This window comes from Kogia breviceps, chromosome 5 (assembly GCF_026419965.1).
Source record: "Kogia breviceps isolate mKogBre1 chromosome 5, mKogBre1 haplotype 1, whole genome shotgun sequence".
Lineage (NCBI taxonomy): Eukaryota > Metazoa > Chordata > Mammalia > Artiodactyla > Physeteridae > Kogia > Kogia breviceps.
In genome coordinates, this window is record NC_081314.1 from 8,498,936 (window position 1) to 8,524,025 (window position 25,090).

The 25,090-nt window shown below is 37.1% G+C and overlaps 1 protein-coding gene across 1 annotated transcript in view; it reads left to right on the forward strand.

Annotated features, from left to right (window-relative positions):
* Positions 1-246: 246 nt before the first annotated feature.
* The window catches only part of LOC131757613 (phospholipid scramblase 2-like), a 40,687-nt gene continuing 15,843 nt past the window's right edge, over positions 247-25,090 (forward strand). The window contains exons 1-4 of the mRNA XM_067035321.1: positions 247-332; positions 18,069-18,101; positions 18,452-18,587; positions 19,485-19,527. Coding sequence (XP_066891422.1) covers positions 247-332; positions 18,069-18,101; positions 18,452-18,587; positions 19,485-19,527 — 298 coding nt within the window. The remainder of the gene's footprint in view (positions 333-18,068; positions 18,102-18,451; positions 18,588-19,484; positions 19,528-25,090) is intronic.

Consider the following 25,090-nt stretch of genomic DNA (forward strand, 5'->3'; position numbering starts at 1 on the left):
TCAAATCTGAAAGCTTAAAGCAAATATTTCTTATAGGCACAACAAATGGTAAAGTTTAACTTGAATGACCCTGAGAGGCTGGCCTCCCAGAGAGGGATTGAGCCTTGCAGAACTTCCCATAGACGACTTAGAGAGAATCAGGACTGGTCCACATGATAAAACAGGTGTAAATGCAAGGATGCACCTCACTCAGTCATGCCAGGGGAATAACTGGTGCTACCTCAACCAGGAATAGTGAATAGAGTAATGGGGCTGAGAATCAAGGATATGACACATTTCACTGCTTACCAGCATCAGATTACATTCAGGAATGACAATGGAAAGCACAATTGGTATGTCATGGGACCAAAGTGATCATAATAAATGCTGAGGTAGTTAGAATTCTAAAGAGTGAAATCCTACTTTCTTCACACTGATACCATCTACCTGCCATGCTTCAGATTGTAGGTAAGACTGTAAATAATGTCTTCTGACTGGTGATCTCCCTTCCCTTCTGGAACTGGGGAAGAGAAGGGCACAATGAATTAGACATTGTTTTTAACCAGAAGGTATGTGTGAGCACTGTTTCCTTGTCATTAGGTACAAACAAAAGGACATGACCCTGTGACCTGAGTAGCAGGACTAGGCCACCACAGCCACAACCTCTTTTACTTCCTGTATCTTGTGCCTCATTTGATCACCTCTCATTCAAAGTCTCTCCCACCTGAGTTTCAGAACCATCACACTTCTGTTTTACAAATTTCTTCTTGCCCTCCCTATCAATCTTCTTTAGGCAATAGATGAAGAACCAGTGCTCATTACCTACCAGTTGTCTCTACTTTGATGTCCCATAGGCATCTTAAATTCATTAATTTAACTGGACTTTACCCCAAATCTCATCCTGTGATCCCTCTTTACATGTGTGCACTGCCACCCATGCAACTGCTCAGCTGGAAACCTTCTTAAAATAACCGTCTTCCCTTCCCCTCTCCCAAATCTGTTTACTCACCAAACACCATGTTTCTTCTACTCCAATTTCTTTCCCTCCTCCCCCTCCCCCTCCTTCTTCATCTCTGAACGCCCCTCCCCACTTCTAATTTTACTAAACAATTCCTATCTTTTTAGGATTCCATTATTTGGGGTCTGGAATTGTCAGTAAATGATTTCCCAGCTGCTATTTTACAAATCATCCTGCACCCTGTCACTAATTTAGTTTTTCTAAAGCAAGAGTCTAATAGTGTCTTTCTCACACCAGAAAGTATATCATTCTTCAATCCATCCTCCAAAATAAAATCCAATCTCTCCAGCGTAGTCTATGGCCTTTTATAAATGTTGTCTGCCCAACTTTTCCAAGAGTGATTACTTCAGATGGTGGTAGCTACGATTAGAAAATTTCAATGGTTTTTCCCAACAGCATTGTATTTCTCTACTAAAAACTATCAAAGTAGGTTTCTGATCTGTAGGCAGCTTTTATCCACATGGTTTCAGGACCACAGTAACCTTCTGTTTTGTAGTTCTTTCTTTCTTCACATCTCATCTGCATCAAGCCAACTGCAGTGGTGGGTGGGGGGAGCAGCATGATGAAGGCTCATCTACTTCTAAGAACCTTGGCCTGGAGGTAACATATTTGATTCATCTCACGTCTGTTGCCAGAAATTCAGTTACATGGTCTCATCTAGATACAAGGAACTGTAGTTCTAAGCTAGACATCCAATTCTTAACAACAATTGTATACCATGGAAGAAGGAACACAGCTGATGTTAGTTACCATACAATTTAGATTTGACCAACAGAATATGAAAAGCAGTGATGTGTGTGTTAATTCCAGGCCAGACCCATAAAAACCTTCCATACGCAACTCTCTTCTCCCTTCTCCTTTCTGCAGACTCAATGTCAAAGTCCAGAAAACTTTGGAAATCACATATTAAAGAAGCCAGTGTTTCCATTAACCTGGATCCTGGAATAATTCTAGAAAGCAGAGCCTCAGTGCACCAAAGGGTAACATTTCCATTTGGTTGGTATGTCATGAAAGAACAACAACACTAAAAAGCCTATGCTATGCTATAGAAGCTTTATGTTTGCTTATCCTACCAGTAATACCCCTAGAATTACAGCCCAACCTTGATGATTAAAGAATTCGTGTTAGTAACCTAACTGAAAATTAAAATGCCCTACTAAGTCAATTTTATCAAAATAGAAAACTTTGCCCTACATCAGGTGAACCTGAGGCACCCAGATGTCAGGACCTACCTTCTCCTGCTGCTTCCCATGAAACCCTATTATGCCAGTTCCACCTTGGGGTTAAGGGGCTCTTGGGGCTACTGACTACAGCAGCTGGCCAAGACAAAAAAAAAAAAAAAAAAAAACACGTAAGAGCATTAAAGAGAATTACAGAAGGAATATATTTAAGTTCCTCAGTGATACAATGCTTTTGACTAAAAATAACCTAAATAACAAAGAGCCAAAATCAGGAGAGCTACAACCATAGTACAAAATTTAAAAGACTTAAACCCTACCATTCAGACAGGAGAACAAAGAAATCTGCTTTGAGTATGAAATCACGTGCAGAACAAAAATAAATGTCCCCTGAGTGTTCATAACCATAAGCCAGCCTTCACTTAACGAGTCATGGGGAACCATATGTCAGGGTTAGTGCTGCAGCTCATCTGTGTCATCAAGTTCTTGGGCTCCTTCCACAATTCAATCCTACAATCCTCAAGACTTTTCATAATGTCTCAAGATGCTGTCACAACTCTACATATCACTGCACATATACAAGCATCTATGTATGTGTGTGTGTGTGTGTGTGTGTGCATATGTAAAAGAATGTAAAAGTAGGCATATGTAAAAGTAGGCAGGAAATGCTTTCCTAAAAGTCCTCAAGGGGCTTCCCTGATGGCTCAGTGGTTGAGAGTCCACCTGCCGATGCAGGGGACACGGGTTCGTGCCCCGGTCCAGGAGGATCCCACATGCCATGGAGCAGCTGGGCCCATGAGCCATGGCCGCTGAGCCTGCACGTCCGGAGCCTGTGCTCCACAACGGGAGAGTCCACAACAGCGAGAGGCCCACATACCACAAAAAAAAAAAAGTCCTCAAGAAGATTTTTCCTTAGCCAAATCTGGATAATATGCCCACATGTACACCAATTACAGGAAAAGGAGGCCTGTTGTTACTATGGTTGTCTACTAATGAAAATTCATCCTTAGCATTAGGACCCTCCTTCCATGAACACATTACTCCCCAATAACTGACCAAAACAAGATTCCTTTACCAAGTGGTTCTCAAAGTGAGGTCCATAGTACACCCTCTTGACATATTTCCGGATAAGGGAACATTTCTATATCTATATCTAACTATATATATGTAAATATATATATGAATATATTTATGAATTAATTAAACATTAATTTCACACAAAATAGATATAAAGGAAAAGCATACTAAACAGAAAGAGAACCACTACATAATGATAAATGTTCAACTCATCAGGAATATACAACTTTCAGTTTTTTCCTAATCACATAATCTCAAAATGAATGAAAAAAAATCAAAGCAAGAAGAAACAAATAAAGCCATAACTATAGTTGAGATTTTAAAATCCCTCTAAATAAATGACAGAACAAGCAAACAAAATAAAATGACCATCCAATTAACAAATTGAGTCAATTTAAAACCTGGAACACTGTACCCACAATTGAAGACCACCACTATTTTTCAAGTAATTATAAAATAAGTACAAAACTTGGCTGTGTACCAAAGGACCATAATGCAAGTCTCAAAACATTTCAAATGACTGAAACCATTCATAGCATGTTCTTGGACTACAGTTACAAATAATAAAAAATAAAACTAGAAATTCCACCCCTTGGAAATTAGGAAATAAACAGGTGTCAAGGAGAAAGCCATAATAAATATCCTAGGGCACAATAGGTTTTTTAAAATCAGGCACAGAAGTCAAAATTTTAAATTATTAAAGACAAAAACTTACGAATCATGAAAGCAAGTTTAAATAAGTTAAAAACCAGAGACCCACTGAGCAAAAGAACTGTATTTCATTTAACAGATGAGGGATTCAACTTCACAATATAAAAAAGAGCACCAATAAATCAGCAGGGGGAAAAATGCTAATTTTGCAGAAAAATGGATATTAATATCAGATATATCAGATAATAAAATGGTAAATGACCAGTAATCGTATTAAAAAGTACTCAGCCCTATTACCAATTAGATATTACAAACAGAAACAAGAAAAAGATAAAAACTGCCAATCAGAGAAGCAAACATAATTGAAATTACAGCTCTGGAGTAATGTGAAAAAACTAGCCTTCTCAGACTGGATTGGCAGAAGGATAGAATGTTTTTCTGTAGTTTGTTTAGAAAGATATGTACAAAGATGATGATGACAACAAAATTTCTAATTGTGAAAAACTGAAAATAAAGTACACATATATTAGATCAATGATGCAGTTCTGTATAAAAGGCCTGGAGATTTTCAAGATGCATTTCCAAGATGCATCAGGGAACAATTTGTATAAAAATAATTCTATTTATGTAAAAAAATTAATAAAAAGCACTGTGTAGATGTGTATACATATGTACACATATATTTGTATTTATAGCATGTACTGAGTGCTTACTCTGTGGCAGGCACCATTCTAAACCGTTTACATATTTATCTTCCTTAATCTTCATAAAAACCCTATGGATAGATAGTATTACTACCTTCATTTTACACATTAAAAATGAGGCATAGAGATGGTCAGGTAACTTTCACAATGTCACAGAGACAGAAAGTGAATGAGAAGGGATTCAAATTAAAGTGCCTTGGTTTCCTCCCTTCTTTTTCCATCTTATTTTATCAATTTCTCTCTCTATTTCCCCTCGCTTCCAATCCCCTTCTCTCCTCCCACCTGCTTCTCTTAGTTAAATCTTCAAATGTCTGCTAACCATGGTTAACAGTGGAATAGGAAGAAAAACAGGGAGTGGAGAGGGTAAGGTTTCACTTTTTTCTCCATATTCAGCCTTACTGTTTGGAAGATCACGTGTTACTTTTGTAAATAAAAATTGTTAAAGGAAAAAAAAAGCAATGAACACGTCAGTCCAATTTAACCAGTATGTATTTATGCATGGTTGTGTGCCAATATAGGGCGAGAAAATTAAACATTCTATACACCTGGTCGCTTTGACTCTTCAACTATTTTAAAACCTCATCTGGTAGACAGAAAGAGGCAGAGAGCATGAGCTAGAGACAAAAGAGACCATAAATAAAAAGAGCTTGGCCCATTCTCATTTTTACCCTTTACCGCCCCCTGCTGCCTGACTTAAAAGCAACAGGAACCTAAGAGATGAAGGTGAAGGCCAGAATCAAGGAAGTTCCCTTGAGCCAGCGCTGAGAGCCCACCGTGGAAGCGGTTACTCCCCTTTAACGACTTCCAAGTTCCAGCTGGTGGCCACGTCCTAGTTCCTCGCGACCTGATCCTCAGAACCAACGTTTTTGGAGCCTCTCCAGGTGCAAGAAAGGCAGCGGGCAGCCTCTTCGCTCCTTGAGCCTCACCCAGGTGATGGTCTCACCTCCAAGTCTCAGGCCCTCCAGTAGCGACACGGGGCCGCAGGGGAGGAGAACCACAGCAAGCGCCCAGGACCCCTGACCTCAGTTCGCTGTATCCCGACTGCCCAGGAGCAACGCAGAAGCAAGGCGCACGCGCAGGATTGGGGCGGCTGGGAGGAAGGGCTGGGAGGGCGGGAGGCAGAGCTTAGTGTTGGCTTCAGAGAGTGGGGGTTGGCATCCCAGCAGCCTTGGGAATCGACCCCAGAAGCACAGCGGGGGACGTAGAGAGCAGCGCAGCTGGCCCAGTCCTATCCCGGCCAGCCCCAGACCTTTCCAATGCCAAGTGGTTTCCTGCCTGAAACCGCCTGGTAGGCTGGCCTTAGCTTAGTCCATCTCTTCACGGCGCGGAGCAGCGCTGGATCATGGCCAGAACCTGGGCTCAGGGGTATCTGACAGCATTTGGGGGTCTTAGAAGGGATGATTAATAGAGCCTGCTAGCTGTTGTTGAACAGTAAGTATTAATGAGGATTGTGGCTGCAGCCAAGACTATGCTAGATACACTGAACACCAGAAGAATTGGGAAGACAGGTGGTTTAAAAGATAGAGGCTAAACGCCATTAGCTCGGGAGTCCACCTGCCTGACTTGAAGCTGCCTCTACTACTTAATGTCTGATGATTCCGAGCCGCTTTCTTCCTACATGTTTCTTCCTTGAGCATCTCTGAAGTTGGGTAATGATCAAAAGTTAACAAGAGTTAGAGTATGACATGTATTAGTGTAACTTTGTTCAACAGTGTCTGGCACTGCAGAACGTACTCAGTAAATGTTAGATTTATTGTTTTTAATATTTGACCAAGTCCCTGCTCCTCCAAGCTCACTGTCTGGTTCCCATGTGGTGATGTGAGTCCTGGCATGGCCACCTCCCAGTTCCAGGAACAGGCAGTCAATGTTTCTCTTAGTTTAGCAATTTGAGATACATGGTTATTCCACGGGTGATTTGCTTATTGTCAATTGTCAGGCAATTCAAGGTCCCCTTGTTCTTCCTGGAACTTTCTTAACAACAGAACTTTCTCTTAATACCACCGGGAAAGTATGACAATTGTAGGCCCTTGAACACTGAACAAACACAAGGAAATAAAAAGGGAAATGACTGGGTTTCTGCAGTTAGATACAAGTGGCACAAAAAACGGCTGAGTCACAGATTAGCCAGCCTTCACATCTATAAGGGAGCTGTTTTTTCTGACTGAAGAGAGTGAAATAATACTGTACACAATACAAGCACCAATTAAGTGTCTTGTCTTGGACAAGGCAGACATGCTCTGGCCTTTGAGAGCTTAGGCAGCCGGTACACAGTAAGCCTGTAAGAACTTTCCCTTTCCACCTCTCCATTTGGCTCTGTAACCCACAGATCTTTATTCCCTTGAATGAGCCAATCTCCCTCCCTGCTCAGCCTCAGGACTGCTACATATACAGTTTCCCCTGCCTCTAATGCCTCACCCTGTCCCACCGCATTCCCCGCCCGCCCCCCCGGAACACCTCCATGGATTGGATGATTTTAGACTTCCTTTGGCTCTCAGATCTGACTTTCCTGACAACCCTAGCACCACCACCATCTAAAATGGTGCCTCCATCTCTCTTTCTTATAGGACCATCACTTTTAATTACAGCATTTAGAGTACTTATAAGATGGTACTTAATTTTGTTTAATTGCCCATTTCTCCATTTTTGTTCTACTGCCTAGTATATGACATTGCATGCTTATGATTTTTAAATGAAGAGGAGGGTCTTCTTGGGAACCCTTAAATTTTAGTTAAGGGTATTAGGGATTTGCTGACTTTTTTTAATTGAAATATACTTGACAAATAATATTATGTTACTTTCTAGTGTACAGCATAGTGATTTTGACAGTCAAATACATTACAAAATGGTCACCATAATAAGTCTAGTAACCAATATAACCATACATAATTATTACAGTGTTATTGACTAAATTCCTTATGCTGTATATTTCATCCACTTCTTTATTTTATGTCCGGAAGTTTATACTTCTTAATCCCCTTCACCCATTTTGCCGAACCCCATATTCCTGTCCTCTCTGGCAACCAGCAGTTTGTTCTCTGTATCTATAAGTCTTTTTCTATTTTGTTTTTTTAATTTGTTTTTTAAAGATTCCACATTATAAGTTAGATGACAGGGTATTTGTCTTTCTCTGACTTATTTCACTTAGCATAAACACCTTTAGGTACATCCACGTTTTCTTGTCACAAATGGCAAGATTTCATTCTTTTTATGGCCAAGTAATATTCCTGTGGGGGGGTGTATAAGTAAATACATCTTCTTTATCCATTCATCTATTGATGAACATTTAGGTTACTTCCATATCTTGGTTATTGTAAATAATGCTGCAGTGAACATAGTAGTGCATATATCTTTTTTAATTAGTGTTTTTGTTAACTTTAGGTAAGTATGCTGAAGTAGAATTGCTGGATCCTATGGTAGTTCTATTTTTTAATTTTTTGAGGACCCTCCATACCGTTTTCCGTAATGACTGCACTAATTTATATTCCCACCAACAGGGTATAAGGGTTCCCTTTTCTTCACATCCTCACTACCACTTGTTATCTCTTGTCTTCTTGATAATGGCCATTCTAACAAAGGTGAGGAGACATTGTGTGGGTTTGATTGGCATTTCCTTGATGATTAGTGATATTGAGCACTTTTTCAAGTGTCTACTGGCCATTTGTATGTCTCCTTTGGAGAAATGTTTTCCGGGTCCTCTGCTCATTATTTAATCAGATTATTTGTTTTTCTTTCATATTGAGTCATATGATTTCTTTATATAATTTGGATATCAGACACTTATTGGAGGAATTATTTGTTTTTTATTTACCATTTATGATGACACATTAGGAAGCTCTAGTAAAGGGCAGGAAAGACTGGAGAGAGTCTGGGAAGGGGGAGGACTGATTCACATGCATGTATAGTTCAAGATAAACCAATCAGATAACAGAGTTTTGGTCTCATATGTTAATTGTAATTAACAAGCATATAGGGAGTTGGGATTTAAAGTGGAGAGATAGCAAAAATAGTGACTGGATAGTACTGGAGAAAACTAGACTGGGATCAAGGCACTAGAAAAGGGAGGTTCTGAGTACAAAGGGTGTGTTTGTTTTCTGTAGAAATGACCAACACAAAGTTTCAGTTGGATTATCATGGTGTTACAGTTCCTATCAGCCCTGGGCGTACATTTTTGGTAAAAGCACATATTGATATATAAAATGGGGTCAAGGTCTTCTCAGATTTGCTGTTGAAGCTGGGCAGAACATGTCTTCAGGACCTGGAATTTCCAGAGATGTTTGCAATAGTGTGACCTGACAGTTAACCTTCCTCCTTCTCATGCCTGGAGCCCAGCCCTGAGGCTGGATGCTGGATCGCATGCTCCCCACAGGCTGTGTACGTTGTGAAGGCTCTGATTTTCAACTTGGTTACCATGTGGGGGTCTTAGGCTCACAGCTTTTCTTCATGGCTTTCTGCCTCATTGGATCCTCAGGGTTTTAGAAATTGTCCATCATCCTGGGCTGACCAACCACTTCTAAAGTCCTACTCAAAAACATAGCAGTGGGGAAGGGGTCAAGCCCAAAGGGTTTAAATGGCCAGATATGGCTAGACTTGATGAATTAAGAGGAATATTCCATGAGTATGACTATATAGCTTCAGAGTGTCTTGCTTCTGCAGTCATATTTGACTTATAAATTTGTAGACAATGTATTAATATGAGGTCTTCTTTTTCAGAACTCTTTAAATCATGGACAACCAAAGTAAGTAATTTGTTTTGTTTACTTTCCACCGTATAATGTTAATTCTGTTCTTAACAGGTTATTTGTCATAATGTTTTATTCAGTTTCGGAAAAGACACATTTGTTTTGTGTTATTTATGTTTCAGAATTCAGTGTGTAGTTCAGTATTTTTACTACAGAGAAGATGTAGACAGATATCCAATACTGCCTGTTTTCCCCTTAAAAAATAACTAAGCTTATTGAGAAATATATAATTTATACTATATATATCCAGATATATATACTGGTGTGTATATATATATATATATATATATATATACTATATATATCCAGTATAATATATACTATATTATATCCAGATCAGTTTGCCCTTTTCTGTGTATGTTATATATATATATATGTTATTCAAATCATACTAATTAATAAATAATAAATTTAATATGTCAGTTCATAGTATAAAATCCTCAGCTATATCCCTTGACATATATATTTCATAACATACACAAGCACATAGGTTTAAATAAATACCAATATTATGTTTGGGCTCTTTTTCTCTCAAGAAAAATCTAAAAAAGATGGATATTTATCAAACATGTAATAAAAGACCTTCTCTTTTTAAAATTTTAAGGTTCTAAAGAGAAAAACAATATATATTAGGGGAAAATATCAAAAACAAAATCCTGAGAAGAACAGAGTTAGAGGACTGATGCTACCCAAAATCGAAACGACTTACTATAGCTACAGTATCAAGACAGTGTGGCAGCTGCAAAAGAATAGACAAATATAGGTCACTGGAACAGGATAGAGAACCCATAGTTAGATACCCATAAATATAATCAGCTGATCTTTGACAAAGGAACAAGGCAATACAATGGAACAAAGGTAGTCTCTTCAACAGATGAATTATAATGCTATATTTAAAGAGGCATTAGTGTGAGGTTTAGTCTTCTAAGTCTTACTTTTGTTTTAATTGAAGTATAGGTGACTTACAATATTATATTAGTTTCAGATGTACAGCATAGTGATTCAGTATTTTTGCAGATTATACTCCATTATAGGAGTATAATTCCTTGTGCTATACAGTATATCCTTTAGCTATGTTATATATTGTAGTTTATATTTGTTAATCCCATGACCCTAATTTGTCCCTTCCCCCTTCCCTCTCCTCTTTGTTAACAACAAGTATGTTTTCTGTACCTGTGAGTTTATGTTTTGCATATACATTAATTTGTATTATTTTTTAGATTCCACATATGAATGATATCGTAGAGTATTTGTCTTTCTCTCTCTGACTCATTTCACTAAGCATAATATTCTCTAGGTCCATCCACATTGCTGCAATTGGCATTATTTCATTCTTTTTTATGGCTGAAATATTCGATATTCAATTGCATATATATCATATACATATATATGTGTGTATATATATATATATATATATATATATATATATATATGCACACACCTACCAATTCTCTTAAACCATTTATCTGTTGATGGGCACTTGGGGTACTTCCATGTCTTGGCTGTTGTAAACAGTGCAGCTGTGGACATTGGGATGTATGTACCTTTTTGAATTAGTTTTCCTTTTTTTCCAGATATAAACCTGGGAGTGGAATTGCTGGACCATATGGTAGTTCTATTTTTAGTATCTTGAGAACCTTCATACTGTTTTCCATAGTGGATGCCTGAATTTACATTCCCACCAACACTGTACAAGGGTTCTCTTCTCTCCACATCCTCTCCAACATTTGCTTTTTGTAGACTTTTTGATGATGGCCATTCTGACAGGTGTGAGGTGATATCTGTTTTCTTTTGATTTACATTTTTCTAATAATTAGCAATGTTGAGCAGTTTTTCATGTGCCTACTAGTCATCTGTATGTCTTCTTTAGAAAAACAGCAATTCAGATCTTCTGACCACTTTTTGATTGGGTTGTTCAGTTTTTGATATTGAGTTGTATGAGTTATTTGATATTTTGCATATTAACCCCTTGTCAGTCACATGATTTGCAAACATTTTCACCCTTTCTGTAGGCTGTCTTTTCATTTCCTTGATGGTTTCCTTTGCTGTGCAAAAGCATTTAAGTTTAATTAGGTCCCATTTGTTTATTTTTGCTTTTATTTCTTTTGTCTTAGGAGACTGATCCACAAAATGTATTTTTACAATTTATGTCAGAGTGTTCCACCAATGTTCTCTTCTAAGAATTTTATGGATTCCATTCTTACATTTAGGTCTTTAAGCCATTTTGAATTTATTTTTATATTTTGTTTGAGGGATGTTCTAATCTCGTGTTTTTACATGTGGCTGTCTAGTTTTCCCAGCACCTCTTATTGAAGACACTGTCTTTTCTCCATTGTATATTCTTGACTCCTTTGTTGTAGATTGACCATAGATATGTGGGTATATTTTGGGCTCTCAATTCTGCTCCATCAATCTATGGGACTGTTTTTATGCTATACCATGCTGTTTCAATGACTCTAGCTTTGTAGTACAGTATGAAGTCTGAAATGGTTATTATATCACAAGCTTTTTCTTCTTTCTCAAGATTGCCTTGGGAATTTAGGGTCTTTTGTGATTCTATATAAATTTTCCAATTATTTGTTCTAGTGTGAAAAATATCATGAGTATTTTGATAGGGATTGAATTAAATCTGTTGATTGCCTTTATGGCCTCTTTAACAATATTAATTCTTCAATCCAAGAGCACAGGATAGCTTTCCATTTCTTTGTGTCATCTTCAGTTTCTTTCATCACCGTTTTATAGTTTTCAGAGTACAGGTCTTTTAGCCCCCTTCTTAAGATTGTTCATAGGTATTTTATTCTTTTTGATGTGATTTTAAACAGGATTTTTTTAACTTTCTCTTTCTGAAATTTCATTATTAGTGTATAGAAATGCAACAGATTTGTATATATGAATCCTGTATCCTGCAACCTTGCTGAATTTATTTATTAGTTTCAACAGTTTTTAGGTGAAGACTTCAGAATTTTCTATATAACATACTGTGTCATCTGCAAATAGTGACAGTTTTACCTCTTCCCTTCCAAATTGGATACGTTTTATTTCTTTTTCTTGTCTGACTGCTATGGCTAGGACTTCCAATACTATGTTAAATAGAAGCAGGGAGTGTGCACATCCTTGTCTTGTTCATGAATTTAGAAAGGCTTTCAGCTTTTCACCCTTTTGTATAATGTTGTCTGTAGTTTTGTTATAAATGGCTGTTATTATACTGAGATATGTTCCTGCTATACCCACTTTGATGAGAGTTTTTATCATGAATGGATGTTGAATTTTCTCAAATGCCTTTTCTGTATCCATTAAGATGATCACGTGATTTTTCTTCTTCCTTTTGTTCATGTGGTATATCACATTGATGGATTTGCAAATGTTGAACTATACTTGTGACCCGGGAATAAATCCAACTTGATCATGGGGTATGATCCTTTTCATATATTGTTGGATTTAGTTTGCTAATATTTTGTTGAGGATTTTTGCATCTGTATTCATCAAAGATATTGGCCTGTCATTTTCTTTTTTTTATATTGTCTCTAGTGTCTTTCATATCAGGGTAATGGTGGACTCACAGAATGAATTTGGGAGTGTTCCCTCCTCTTCAACTTTTTGGGATAGTTTGAGAAGGATAGGTATTAGTTCTTCTTTATATGTTTGGTAGAATTCTCCCCATGAAGATGTCCAGTCCTGGACATTCATTTGCTGGGAGTTTTTTTTAACTACAAATTCAATGTAGTAGTTTTTTTTTTTTTAACTACAGATTCAATGACTTCTTGTCATTGGGCTGTTCAAATTGTCTTTTTATCCTTTATTTAGTGTTAGCAGGCTGTATATTTCAAGAAAGTTGTCAATTTTTTTTCTAGGTTCCAATTTGTTGTTCATAATACTCTCTTTTGATTTTTTGTTTCTATGTGGTATTGGTTGTTATTTCTCCTCTTTCATTTCTTACTTAGTTTATTTGGGTCCTCTTTTCTTCTTGGTGAGCCTGGGTAAAGGTTTATCAATTTTATTTACCTTTTCATAAAACAGCTCTTGGTGTCATTGATCTTTTCTATTTTTTAATCTCTATTTTATTTATTTCCTCTCTGGTCTTTACTGCTTCCTTCCTTCTGCTGACTTTGAGCTTTGTCTGTTATTTTTTTTCTAATTCTCTTAGGTGGTGGGTTAGGTTGTTTATTTGAGATTTTGTTTGTTTCTTGAGGAAGGCTTGTATCAATATAAACTTCACTCTTAACTGCTTTTGCTGCATCTCAGAGATTTTGTAAAGTTGTGTTTTCATTTTCATTTGTCTCTAAGTATTTTCTGATTTCCTCTTTCATTTCATCATTGATCCACTGGCTTTTTAGTAGCATGTTGTTTAGCCTCCATGTGTTTTTTCTTTTCACATTTTTCCTTCTGTAGTTGATTTAAGGTATCATACTGTTCTGGTCAGAAAAAAATGCTTGATATAATTTCTATCCTCTTAAATTTTTTGAGGCATGTCTTGTGGTCTACTATGTGATCTATATTGGAGAACATTCCATGTGCACTTGAAAAGAATGTGTTTTCTGTTGGTTTTTAATGCAATGTCCTGTAGGTCTATTAAATCCAACTGGCTATTTTGTCATTTAAGACCCCTGTTGCCTTATTGATTTTCTGTCTGGATGATCTGTCCACTGATGTCAGTGGGTGTTAAACTCCCCTACTATTGTTGTATTATTGTCCATTTCTCTCTTTATGTCTGTTAGTATTTGTTTTATATATTTAGGTGTTCCTGTACTGGATATGTATGTGTTAATGAATGTAATATCCTCTTTTTGTATTGACCCCTTTATCATTATATAATGCCCTTCTTTGCCTTTTGTTATAGGCTTTGTTTTAAAGTCTATTTTATCTGATATGAGTATTGCTACCCCCACTTTCTTATAATTTCTGATGGCAAGAAGTAACTTTTTCCATACCTTTACTTTCAGTCTCTGTGTGTATTTAACCGTAAAGTGAGGCTCTTGTAGGCAGCATATTGAAGGGTCTTGTTTTTTAATCCAATAAGATACCCTGTGTCTTTCAATTTTTTTGCAAGGTACACGGGCCTCCCACTGTTATGGCCTCTCCCGTTGCAGAGCCCAGGCTCCAGACGTGCAGGCTCAGCGGCCATGGCTCACGGGCCCAGCTGCTCTGCGGCATGTGGGATCTTCCCGGACCGGGGCACGAACCCACGTCCCCTGCATCAGCATGCGGACTCTCAACCACTGCACCACCAGGGAAGCCCACGCTGTGTCTTTTGATAGGAGTATTTAGTCCATTGACATTTAAAGTCATTATTGATAGGTATGTACTTATTGTCATTTTATCACTTGTTTTCCAATTGTTTTTGTAGTTCTCTGTCCATTTCTTCTGTTTCTCAAGTTGTGGTTTGATGATTTTCTTCATTAGTATGCTTGGGCTACTTTCCTTTTGGTTTTTGCAAATCTGTAGTTGGTTTTTGATTTCTGGTACCATTGGGTTCATATATATTGACATATGATTATATCTACTTGATTTAAACTGGTAGTCATTATAATTCAAACACATTAAAAAATCTACATTTTTAGATGTATTTATTTGAGTTATCCTCGATCCTTACTGTAACACTGCTTTTCTTAGTGGAATTTACCCTTTTCTATAGATTCCTACTTATTTTCCATTCAGAGTAGACCCTTTGAAATTTCTTTTAGGGTAGATTTATTATTGCTGAATTCTTCCAGTTTTTGCTTGTCTGAGAAGTTATCTCTTTCTCTATTCTAAATGATAATTTTGCTGGGTAGAGTATCCCAGGTTGCAGGATTTTCCCTTTCAGCACTCTGAATATTATGCCACTCTCTTCTGGCCTGCAAAGTTTCTGCAGAGAAATCAGCTGATAGCCTTATGGGCATTTCCTTGTATATGACCTCTTTTGTTTTTTTCTTGCTGCCTTTAGAATTTCCTCTTTATATTTAACTTTTGAAATTTTAATTTGATATGTCTTTGTGTGGGGGTCATCTTGTTGGGGACCCTCTTTGCTTCCTATACCTGGATACCTGTTTTCCTTCTTTAGGTTTGGGAAGTTTCAGCTATAAATTCTTCAAATACATTTGTGATACCCTTCTTTCTCTCTTCTCCTTCTGCAACCCCTATAATGCAAATGTTGGCACATTTAATGTTATCCCAGACATCTCATATGTTGCTTTCATTTTTTTTCATTCATCTTTCTGTCTGCTGTGCTGACTGAATGATTTCCATTATTCTATCTTCCAGATCACTTATGCATTCTTTGGTTTCATTTAGTTTGTTACTCATTGCTTCTACAGGGTTTTTTTCATTTCATATATTGAATTATTTAGTTTTGATTGGGGCTTTTTATATTTTCTAATTCCTAGTTAAGATGATCTGTGTTTAGATCAATTATCTCCCCTAAATCAGTTAGCATATTTGTTACCACTGTTCTGAATTTTTATTTGGTAAATTATTTATTTCTGTTTTATTATTTATTTTTCAGGTGTTTTCTGTTGCTCTTTCAATTGAGAGTAGTTCCTCTGCCTTTTCATTTTTCTTAACTTTCTCTGCCTCTATTAATTTAGGTGAAACAGTTACCTTTGTGGTCTTAAAGCAGTGTTCTTGTATGAGAGTGTCCCTCTGCAGGTGGGAGGGCTGGATATGATGGACACCAGTCACATGTTTCCTCAGTGTCTGCTGGCAGCTATCACCTTGGTAGGAGGTGTGGTTGGTGATGGAGGAGCTAGAGCCTGAGCAAGCTATGAGGAAGAACTTCCTCTATGCTCAGTGGCCATCATCACCCTGTCAATGGTGGGGTCTGCTCCCACCTTGCTGAAGCAATAGCCCTGAAGGTCAGGCTCGAGCTGGCTCTGTTCTCTTTAGGTGTGTGTTTTTCCTTCTCCTCACACTAGGTTCTTTGCTCCAAAGGTGGGGACTGGTGAAACAAGTGGGACTCATGTGCTTACCAAGGTCCAATGCTCTGCCTGTTTAGGCACCTGTGGCTCTGCTCAGATATAGCCCATAGTGGCTTTTTCCCTGGTTGTGCCCAACCCCACCCTGATCTAGAGCTGCACTGTTGCATAGAGTGGGCTGGGCTGCAGTGTTTGCTCAGCTGAGGCTGAGGCACACAACATGAAAGTCATAGGAATTGCAGCTGCTGTCAGAAGTCTGGGCTGCTTCTGGGGTGCCACTTGAATAAACACAATGGCTGCCACCATCCCACCTGAGCTATCCTCTGGGTACCCAGGTAGTCTCTGTCCCTAGGTCAAGTATTTTCCCTGGTCCTGGACACCCTAGATCTAGTTCCAAGCTGTGATGTGGAGTGAGTGGGGCTGGGGTGTTCACTTGCCTCAGACTGGGAAGTGTGGTGAGGTGGCGGCCACTAGGGCAGACCACTGTTCACCCTTCCTGGGGGCAAGCCAGCACTACACACTCCTCTTGAGTGGAATCTAAGCTTCTCCACCCTTTCTATCTGCCCCAGCATTTCTCCAAGTAGCCAAGGAGGCTTGCCTCACATACACAAGACCCTCAGAACTAAGACACCCAGTCTATGGCTCAACCTGCTCACTCCCCAGGGCAAGTGTCCACCCATGTGATCTCCCTTGTTCTCTGACTACCCTCCCAGGGGCACAGGTCCTGACCCAATCGCTTTTCTTCACATTCTACCCGATTACACGTGTATCTTTGTTACAGCCTTGGCTGTACAGGAGTCTTTCTGCCAGTTTCCTGTTAGTTTTCCATGAGAATTGTTCCACATGTAGATGTATTTTTGATGTGTTTGTGGTGGGAGGTGAGCTCCATGTCCTCTTACTCCACCATTGATCTCCCTCTGAAAAAGTCTTTTAAGTCTTACTCTTTAATGAGGTATGTGTCTTGTCATCTGTGCTCCATTTAAATGTGTTTATAAATGGCCTATTCTTAGTATTAAATTTTGTATAGCCTTTGCAGTTAAAATATTTTGGGACACAGTCCTTTCAAATTATATTACATGTTGATGGAACTGCTATTCTGTGTACTGTACATATAAGCTTATGAAGCTTCACTGTTTACAAATTTTCATGGAACACACAGTATACACTTACTAAAATTTTCTCATACTATGCTTAATACTTAAGACAATTTTGCCTCTTATACTTTTTACCTTCTTTTGTTCTCAAATTGTATTTTCCAGAGAGCTGAGGGTACAAAATTGTGAAATTTAATTTATAACTTAAGTATCATAGTCAACTTTTTTTTCTGATGACAGGGTCTTAGGAAAGGGATAAACCATGGATTAAAACCCCAGGCAAACTGTTAACCCAGAGGAGTGTCTGGACAGTACTAGATGGAATGACAAGCCTTTACCTCTATACCAGGGTTCTCGATAGCAACACTATAATATTTGGGGATGGATAATTCTTTATTTCAGGGTGCTGTTCTGAGCACTTTAGGATATTTAACAGCATTCCTGGCCTCTATCAACTATATGCCAGTATCACTCTCATCTGCTGTAGGAACAACAAAAATATCTCTAGACCTTGATAAATATTCCTTAAGTGGGCAAAACCACTGCCAATTCTATACATACAGGAAGTTCCATTTGTCAGATTTCCATAATTATCATTTTTTTGCAGGATGATTTGAATCTGGAAATGCTGGCTTAACACCTCTATTGTGGGCCCTGTACCCAATGCCATATCTCATTTCCATGAAGGCATTCCAGAATATGTATGTGATGCTGTTAATTTTTTTTTCACTTTCTTAGGTTTCAAGCATATTTTCATCTGAATTTTGAAGAGTAAGTGTAAGGATGTGCACCAACTCTGTATACAGCCCCAAACCCTCAAAATAGAAGTGGATATGAAACAACAGATATTTGATTGAAAAATTGTTAAATGGTAAAAACACATACCTTAGCTTCACAGGATCAGGATTTCTGAGCAGACATTTTTAGTTTGTAGATAACTAAAAGAACTGATATTTTTCACTTTTCTGTACAGTTACAAATAATTTCACTTGTTCATATTTTAGCATCTCCAGGACATACTGGCTGTCCTGCCCCCCAGGCTAGCAATCCTGAAATCCAGGCTGAATATCCTGGTCCCCAGCCTGGCTACACTGGAACCCAGACTGACTAGTTGGTGATAGAGGGGTTGGCCTAGTTGGCATTCCTATCCAATACCAGCCAGTGTCTCTTCAGACGAGTGTGCCTACAAGGCTACTATGGATTCCAGAGCTAACACCTTCATCAGACAGTCCACCAGGGTTGGAATATTTAAATCAGGTAATTTCAAATACATAAAAGACTCAAGTAAAAATGTGCTTCCAGTTTGCTTAATGACATTAACAAATGACTAATTCACAAAAGTCTGAAGTGGTAAAATAACACTTTTTGCTAACAAATTACTCTAATTCTTCTAGGCAAGGTTTATTAGTAAAGCAAAATATAAATGTCTTAGGAAATTGTGTGTTCTATGATCTTGAATATAATCTGCAATAATAATCAATAGGAAACCTTTACTAAGCACTATTTTCCAGGCTTTGTTCCTAAGTATAATACATGTATTAACGGAGTTAATCCTTTAGAAACTCTATGATATATACATGCTATACTTATCACCATTTTATCAAAAAGGAAACTGAGGCCTAGAGAAAGTTACATAATTTGCTCAGCATCAAAATGCACAGGAAGTAGAAATGGCTTTTTACTTCTGGAACCTTGGTTCTGGATCCTGTGCCCTTTAATCCCAAGACTAAATAATTTCCTAGGAGTTAGAAACAAACATCAAATAAAACTTAGTGTTCAGTTTCAACAAGTGGTACCAAAATGGAATAATATTTTGTGTATAAATTATGCAACTTTTATCATAACTAATAAAATTACATTTCATGTTGCTTTTATTCTTTTGAAGACCCAATTTTATAAATGCAACTGTAAAGGGAAAAAAAGTCCTACATTTTACTGTACTACATGATAGCTTATCTCAACAACATGAGGTTTTACATTTGTTTGATGTTAGAAATCTCATAGGTAAAGTAGAATAGGAGGTTCTGTGTCCAAACTATACAAAAATAAATATTCCTGTGATATCACAACGATTTTTCAAAAAATTAGTTGTGTCTCTTGCACTCTCTACACTGACATATGCTTACAGCTTAATTTTTTTGTTTACTATGATAGCTAGATCAAATCCAGATTCATCAGCAAGTTGAACTTACGGAAGGTATGTATTCATTGTATTGATTACATTTCTTTTAGAAAGAGGGTACGTTTATGCAGATAGAGGCATGTCACCAACCACAAATATAACACTTTCAGCGATGTTGGACAATTAAGCCTGGTTATTTACAAATGTCTCTCTTTGTAATGAATTGATGAGGATTATCAGCAGCTCATTTCTTGAAATTAGGAGTCAAGTGGTAAAATACTATTCCTCTGGGTATCTGTCCTCATGATAAGGACTCTAACTTAGAAGGAAAACAATCAAAATTTACTTTTGTTCCCTCTTCTCTCTAGACATCTCTTCAGGGAATCTGTCTCTTTACCTGACTTCTATGACTTCAGCTGTTTTCTCCCCAGTTTCTGACAACCTTGACATTGGCACAGAGCCACCGGCAATGGTTCATGTTAACTTATTACCATGTACTAACAGTTACCTTAGTACATTTAAAAGAGAGTGAACTTTTTGACTTTGGATGGGGATGTTTTGGAAAATGACATTCCTGCTCACAGTTTCTCTTGGGAGCTCAGGTGAACCCTATAAAACCTGTGTTCCATGGGCTCTGTTCCACAGACTGTGAATTACCAGCTCAGACGAAGGGACACTGCAGTGTTGGAGAGTGCTGACCAGCAGTCCCAGTAGACTGGTTTCCTAGAAGAGCACTTCCTCTTGTGCTAAATGACTCCTTTGACTCTACCAGATGTTTTCAGTGCTCTCCATGTGCAAGAATAAACTTAGGAAGCCACTAGATCCAGACTGCTGCCCGGGGAAAGAGAACCTGGGTAGATTCATGAACCAGAGTGTCTTCCTTCCAGATACAAGGAGTTTAGTGGAAACTGCTAGTTGTAGAATGTATCTGTAAATCCACCTTTATATCTCTGGACAGTGCCTTTCCAGTAGCAGATTTAGAACCTGAATTGTACTAGCAGAGTAATAGATTTGGTTGAAATATACAATTATCTGCATCTATCTATGAAACAGAAACAGAATCAAGGACTTAGAGAATACACTGGTGGTTGCCAAGGGGGAGAGGGGTGGGAGAGGGTTGGATTGGGAGTTTGGCATTAGCAGATGCAAACTGATTATATATATATATATATATATATATATGAGATAAAAAACAAGGTCCTACTTTATAGCACAGGGAACTATATTCAATATCCTGTGATAAACCATAATGGAAAAGAATATGAAAAAGAATGAATGTATACGTATAACTGAGTCACTTTGATGTACAGCAGTAATTAACACATTATAATTCAACTATACTTCAATAAAAATAAATTTAAAGTATATACATTTATCACCTATTACATTTAAATTACTTACAATTTAATTTAATTTAATTTAACTACCAGTTCAAGGTAGTATCAGAGCAGGCTCCTGAACTCACCTCCTCCCATGTACACAATGAATCTACAGCTACCTATGGAACAATTCCCTCTGAAAGAAATCTAGAAATTAGCTGAGTGACTCTACACATTGTATAAATGAGAAAAAATAATGCACATTGAAATGGATCGGGGAAGCTGAGACACAATCTTGCCATAAACCATACCCCCAGCACAACACACAACCAGGAGGGAACTCACAACGCCCAGCTTCTCCTTGAGGAGTGAAGGATTTGACCCCATAACTGATACCCCAACTCTTAATATTTCCAGAGAGTGCCGGGCACCCCAAATATCTAGCTTTGAAAATTATGGCGTTTACATATGTAAGACCTACAAAGCTATAACAAACTCAGAGATAATTCTTAAATGTTGACTCACTACGTCTAACCCCCCAGGGCCCAGCACAGATGTAGCAGACTAAAAGAAGCCCAGTCTTTTTGTGAAAGAAACCCAGTATTACCATGAAAGTAGTGTATTTTTTTATCTTAAAAGCCTTGATTTTCAGGGAAGCCTTCAATTTAACACACATCTTGGGCCAACTGCAGTGCAATCCAGAGTCCTCAGAGATGGGTATCTTCATGCTCTCCCTCTCCCCCATCCTGCTTTGCTGATATCACCTAGAAAGGAGCTTGTACACATGTCTCCCACCCATAAAAGGCCATATGTGATAAGCCTATAGCTAACATCATATTTGATGATAAAAAACTGAAAGCTTTTCCTTTAAGTTAAATAACAGGACAAGGATACCCACCCTTGCCACTTTTATTCAACATAGAACTGAAGTCCAAACTAGAGCAACTAGGAAAGAAAAAGAAATAAAAGGCATCCAAATCAGAAAGGAAGAAGTAAGCTGTTTCTATTTTTAAATTACATGATATTATATAGAAAACCTTAAAGACTCCACAAATAAACTGATAGAACTAATAAACAAATACAATAAAGGTACAGCATACAAAATCGATATACAAAAATTGGTTGCCTTTCTATACACTAACAATGAGCTATCAGAGAGAGAAATTAACAAAACAATACCATTTATAATTATATCTAAAAGAAAATATCTGGAATATATTTAACCAAGAAGGGAAGAAACGTACTCTGAAAATTTTGTGACATTGATGAAAGACATTGAAGAAGATACAAATAAATGGAAAGGTATTCTGTCCTCATTGACTGGGAAAATAAATATTGCTTAAGTGTCCACACTACACAAAGCAATCTATAGGTTCAGTTCAATCCCTATCAAAACATCAATGAAATTTTTCACTGAAAGAGAAAAAACAATCCCAAGTTTTGTATGGAACCACAAAACCCCTGAATAGCCAAAGCAATCTTGAGAAAGAACAAAGCTGTATTCATCATGCTTCCTGATTTCAAACTATATTACAAAGCTATAGTAATCAAAACAGTACCATATTGGCATAAAACGAACACATAGACCAATGGAAGAGAATACAAAGCCCAGAAATAAATCTACACATATGCAGTCAATTAATTTTTGTCAAAAGAGCCAATAATACACAATGGGGAAAAGACAGTCTCTTCAATAAATGGTGTTGGAAAAATTGGATTTCTATATGCAAAAGAATAAAACTAGACCACAGTCTTACACCACAACAAAAAAGAACTCAAAATGGAATGATGATTTTGAATGTAAGATCTGAAACCACAGGACTCCTAGAAGAAAATAGAGGAGGTTAAGTTCCTTGACATTGTTCTAGGTAATGATTTTTTGTATAAGTCACAGACCATAGACAACTAAAACTAAAACAAACAAGTAGGACTACATTAAAGTAAATAGCTTCTGTACAGCAAAGGAAACCATCAACAAAATGAAAGAGCAACCTATGAATGTGAGAAAATATTTGCCAGTCATAAATTTGATAAGGGATTAATATCCAAAATATACAAATAACTTATAAAACTCAATAGAAAAAAATGATTAAAAATGGACAGAGGATTTAAGTAGATGTTTTCCAAAAAAATCATACAAATAGCCAACACATACATGAAAAGGTGCTCAACATCACCAATGATCAGAAAAATACAAATCAAAACCACAATGAGATATCACCTCACACTTTAAAATGGCTATTATAAAAAAAAAGGGATAAGAAGTGTTGGTAGGATATGGAGAAAAGAGAACCCTTATGCACTGTTGGTGGGAATGTACATTGGTGTGGCCATCATAGAAAGCAATATGGAAATTCCTCAAAAAAATTAAGAGGAAAAGAAACAAATATAATGTGATATGTCAATTATACCTCAATTTAAAAAATTGAACTACTACTATATGATCCAGCAATTCTAATTCTGGGTATTTATCCATAGGAAACAAAAATCACTATCTCAAAAAGAGTATATGCACTTCCACGTTTATTGTAGCATATTTACAGTAGTCAAGACTTTGAAACAACTTGTGTCCATTGACAGATGAATGAATGAAGAAAATGTGGTATATATACATTGGAATTTTCTTCAGCCATGAAAAAGAAGGAAATCCTACCATTTGCAACAACACAGGTGGATCTTGAAGATATTATGCTAAGTGAAATAAGTTAGAGAAGGAAAATACTGTATGATCTCACTTATATGTGGAATCTGAAAGAAACTAAACTCAGAGAATAGATTGGTGGTTGCCATATATATGGGGGTAGTGGGTTGGAGAAATGGGTTGGAGAAGGTGGTGAAAAGGTACAAACTTTCAGTTGTAAGATAATGAAATATCCTAGGAACATAATGTACAGCATGGTGACCATAATTAACAATACTATATAGTATATCTGAAAGTTACTAAGACAGTAGATCTTAAAGTTTCTCACACAAGAAAAAAAATTTTGAATGTATGTGTGGTAAGGATACTAACTAAACTTGTGGTATTCATTTCACATATATACAGGTATCAAATCATAATGTTGTACACCTAAGATCAATACAATGGTCTATGCCAATTACATCTCAATAAAAAATAATTCAAAGTATCATCTTAAAAATTACTTATAATATACATTATTAGATGTTTATAAAATTATTGAGTTTGTTTAGTTTTTTGAAACTAAGTTTTCTCTGGAAAGGAGCTCCTTAATGTTTGATAGTTTGTATTCTGAATTTTTTAAACATTTTATTCTAAGGTGTATTTCATTGAGATTATAAAACTCAAAAGACCAGATATGACACATTTTACAGAATTCTTAGATCAAATAAGTTTATATTGATGTGTGAAAACACATATCTTTGGCATAAAATATAAAGTAACAAATTTACTAATTGTTAAGTTTCAGTTTTTAAAATAGATGTCTTTAGTTTTCTTTTTTTCTCAAATAGAAAGTCTATATCATATTTTAACATTGAATAGTATAAAGTGATAGAGTTTACTCAGTTTATTTTTAGCATCTGAGACTATGACAGGCACTTATTTATAGCTGTCCCCAGTTCAAAATTTAATACACCAGAAAGATATAACTATAGAATTCTTATATTTGTTTTCATTCTTTTCAGTAATTAGAAGGAAACTTAGAGATTGTATAAAAACATTGATCTCATTTTAGAGATGCACAAACTAAAGCCTTTTGAGATTAAGGTACTTAATGAAATCAGCTAGATAATAGATTCTATCTCATGAATCAGTTTAATTTTTTTCTCATTAGACATTTGACTGGGAGATAGTGAGGTCAAGGATGGTTCTTTTAAGGTGAAGTACAGGGCCTGTCTGAGTAAAAGACATTTAAAGGAGGTCATGGTGATAGAACTTGTGAACGATATTTCTATTTGACTAAATCCATCGACACAGATATTTGAAAGTGATTTTTGTCTCCATGTGTTTCTTTTTGCTCATTATTTTCGTGGCTTCTGACATCCTATGACCCATGTTAATGAGGGCTGTGGACTCATGAATTGCTCCCTCCTGGCTTTAAGCAAGGAGAGGTTTCCAAAGTGTGGTTCAATATGGGAAGCGCTTTGGTAAGAAACCACATGGGTGTCAGTATTTAGCACATCTCTGTTTCCCCCGTGAAGAGATTAGCCCCTGCTAAGGGTACAGAGTTCACTTAGGATGCCAGTTGTCTAGATATCCTCCGACTTGCAGCCTTGGTTGCCAAGCGCCTTTCCCCTTGTCTAATACCCATTTCCCACTTCTGAACAACCACTGCTGAGCTAAACAAGGGTGCCCTGGG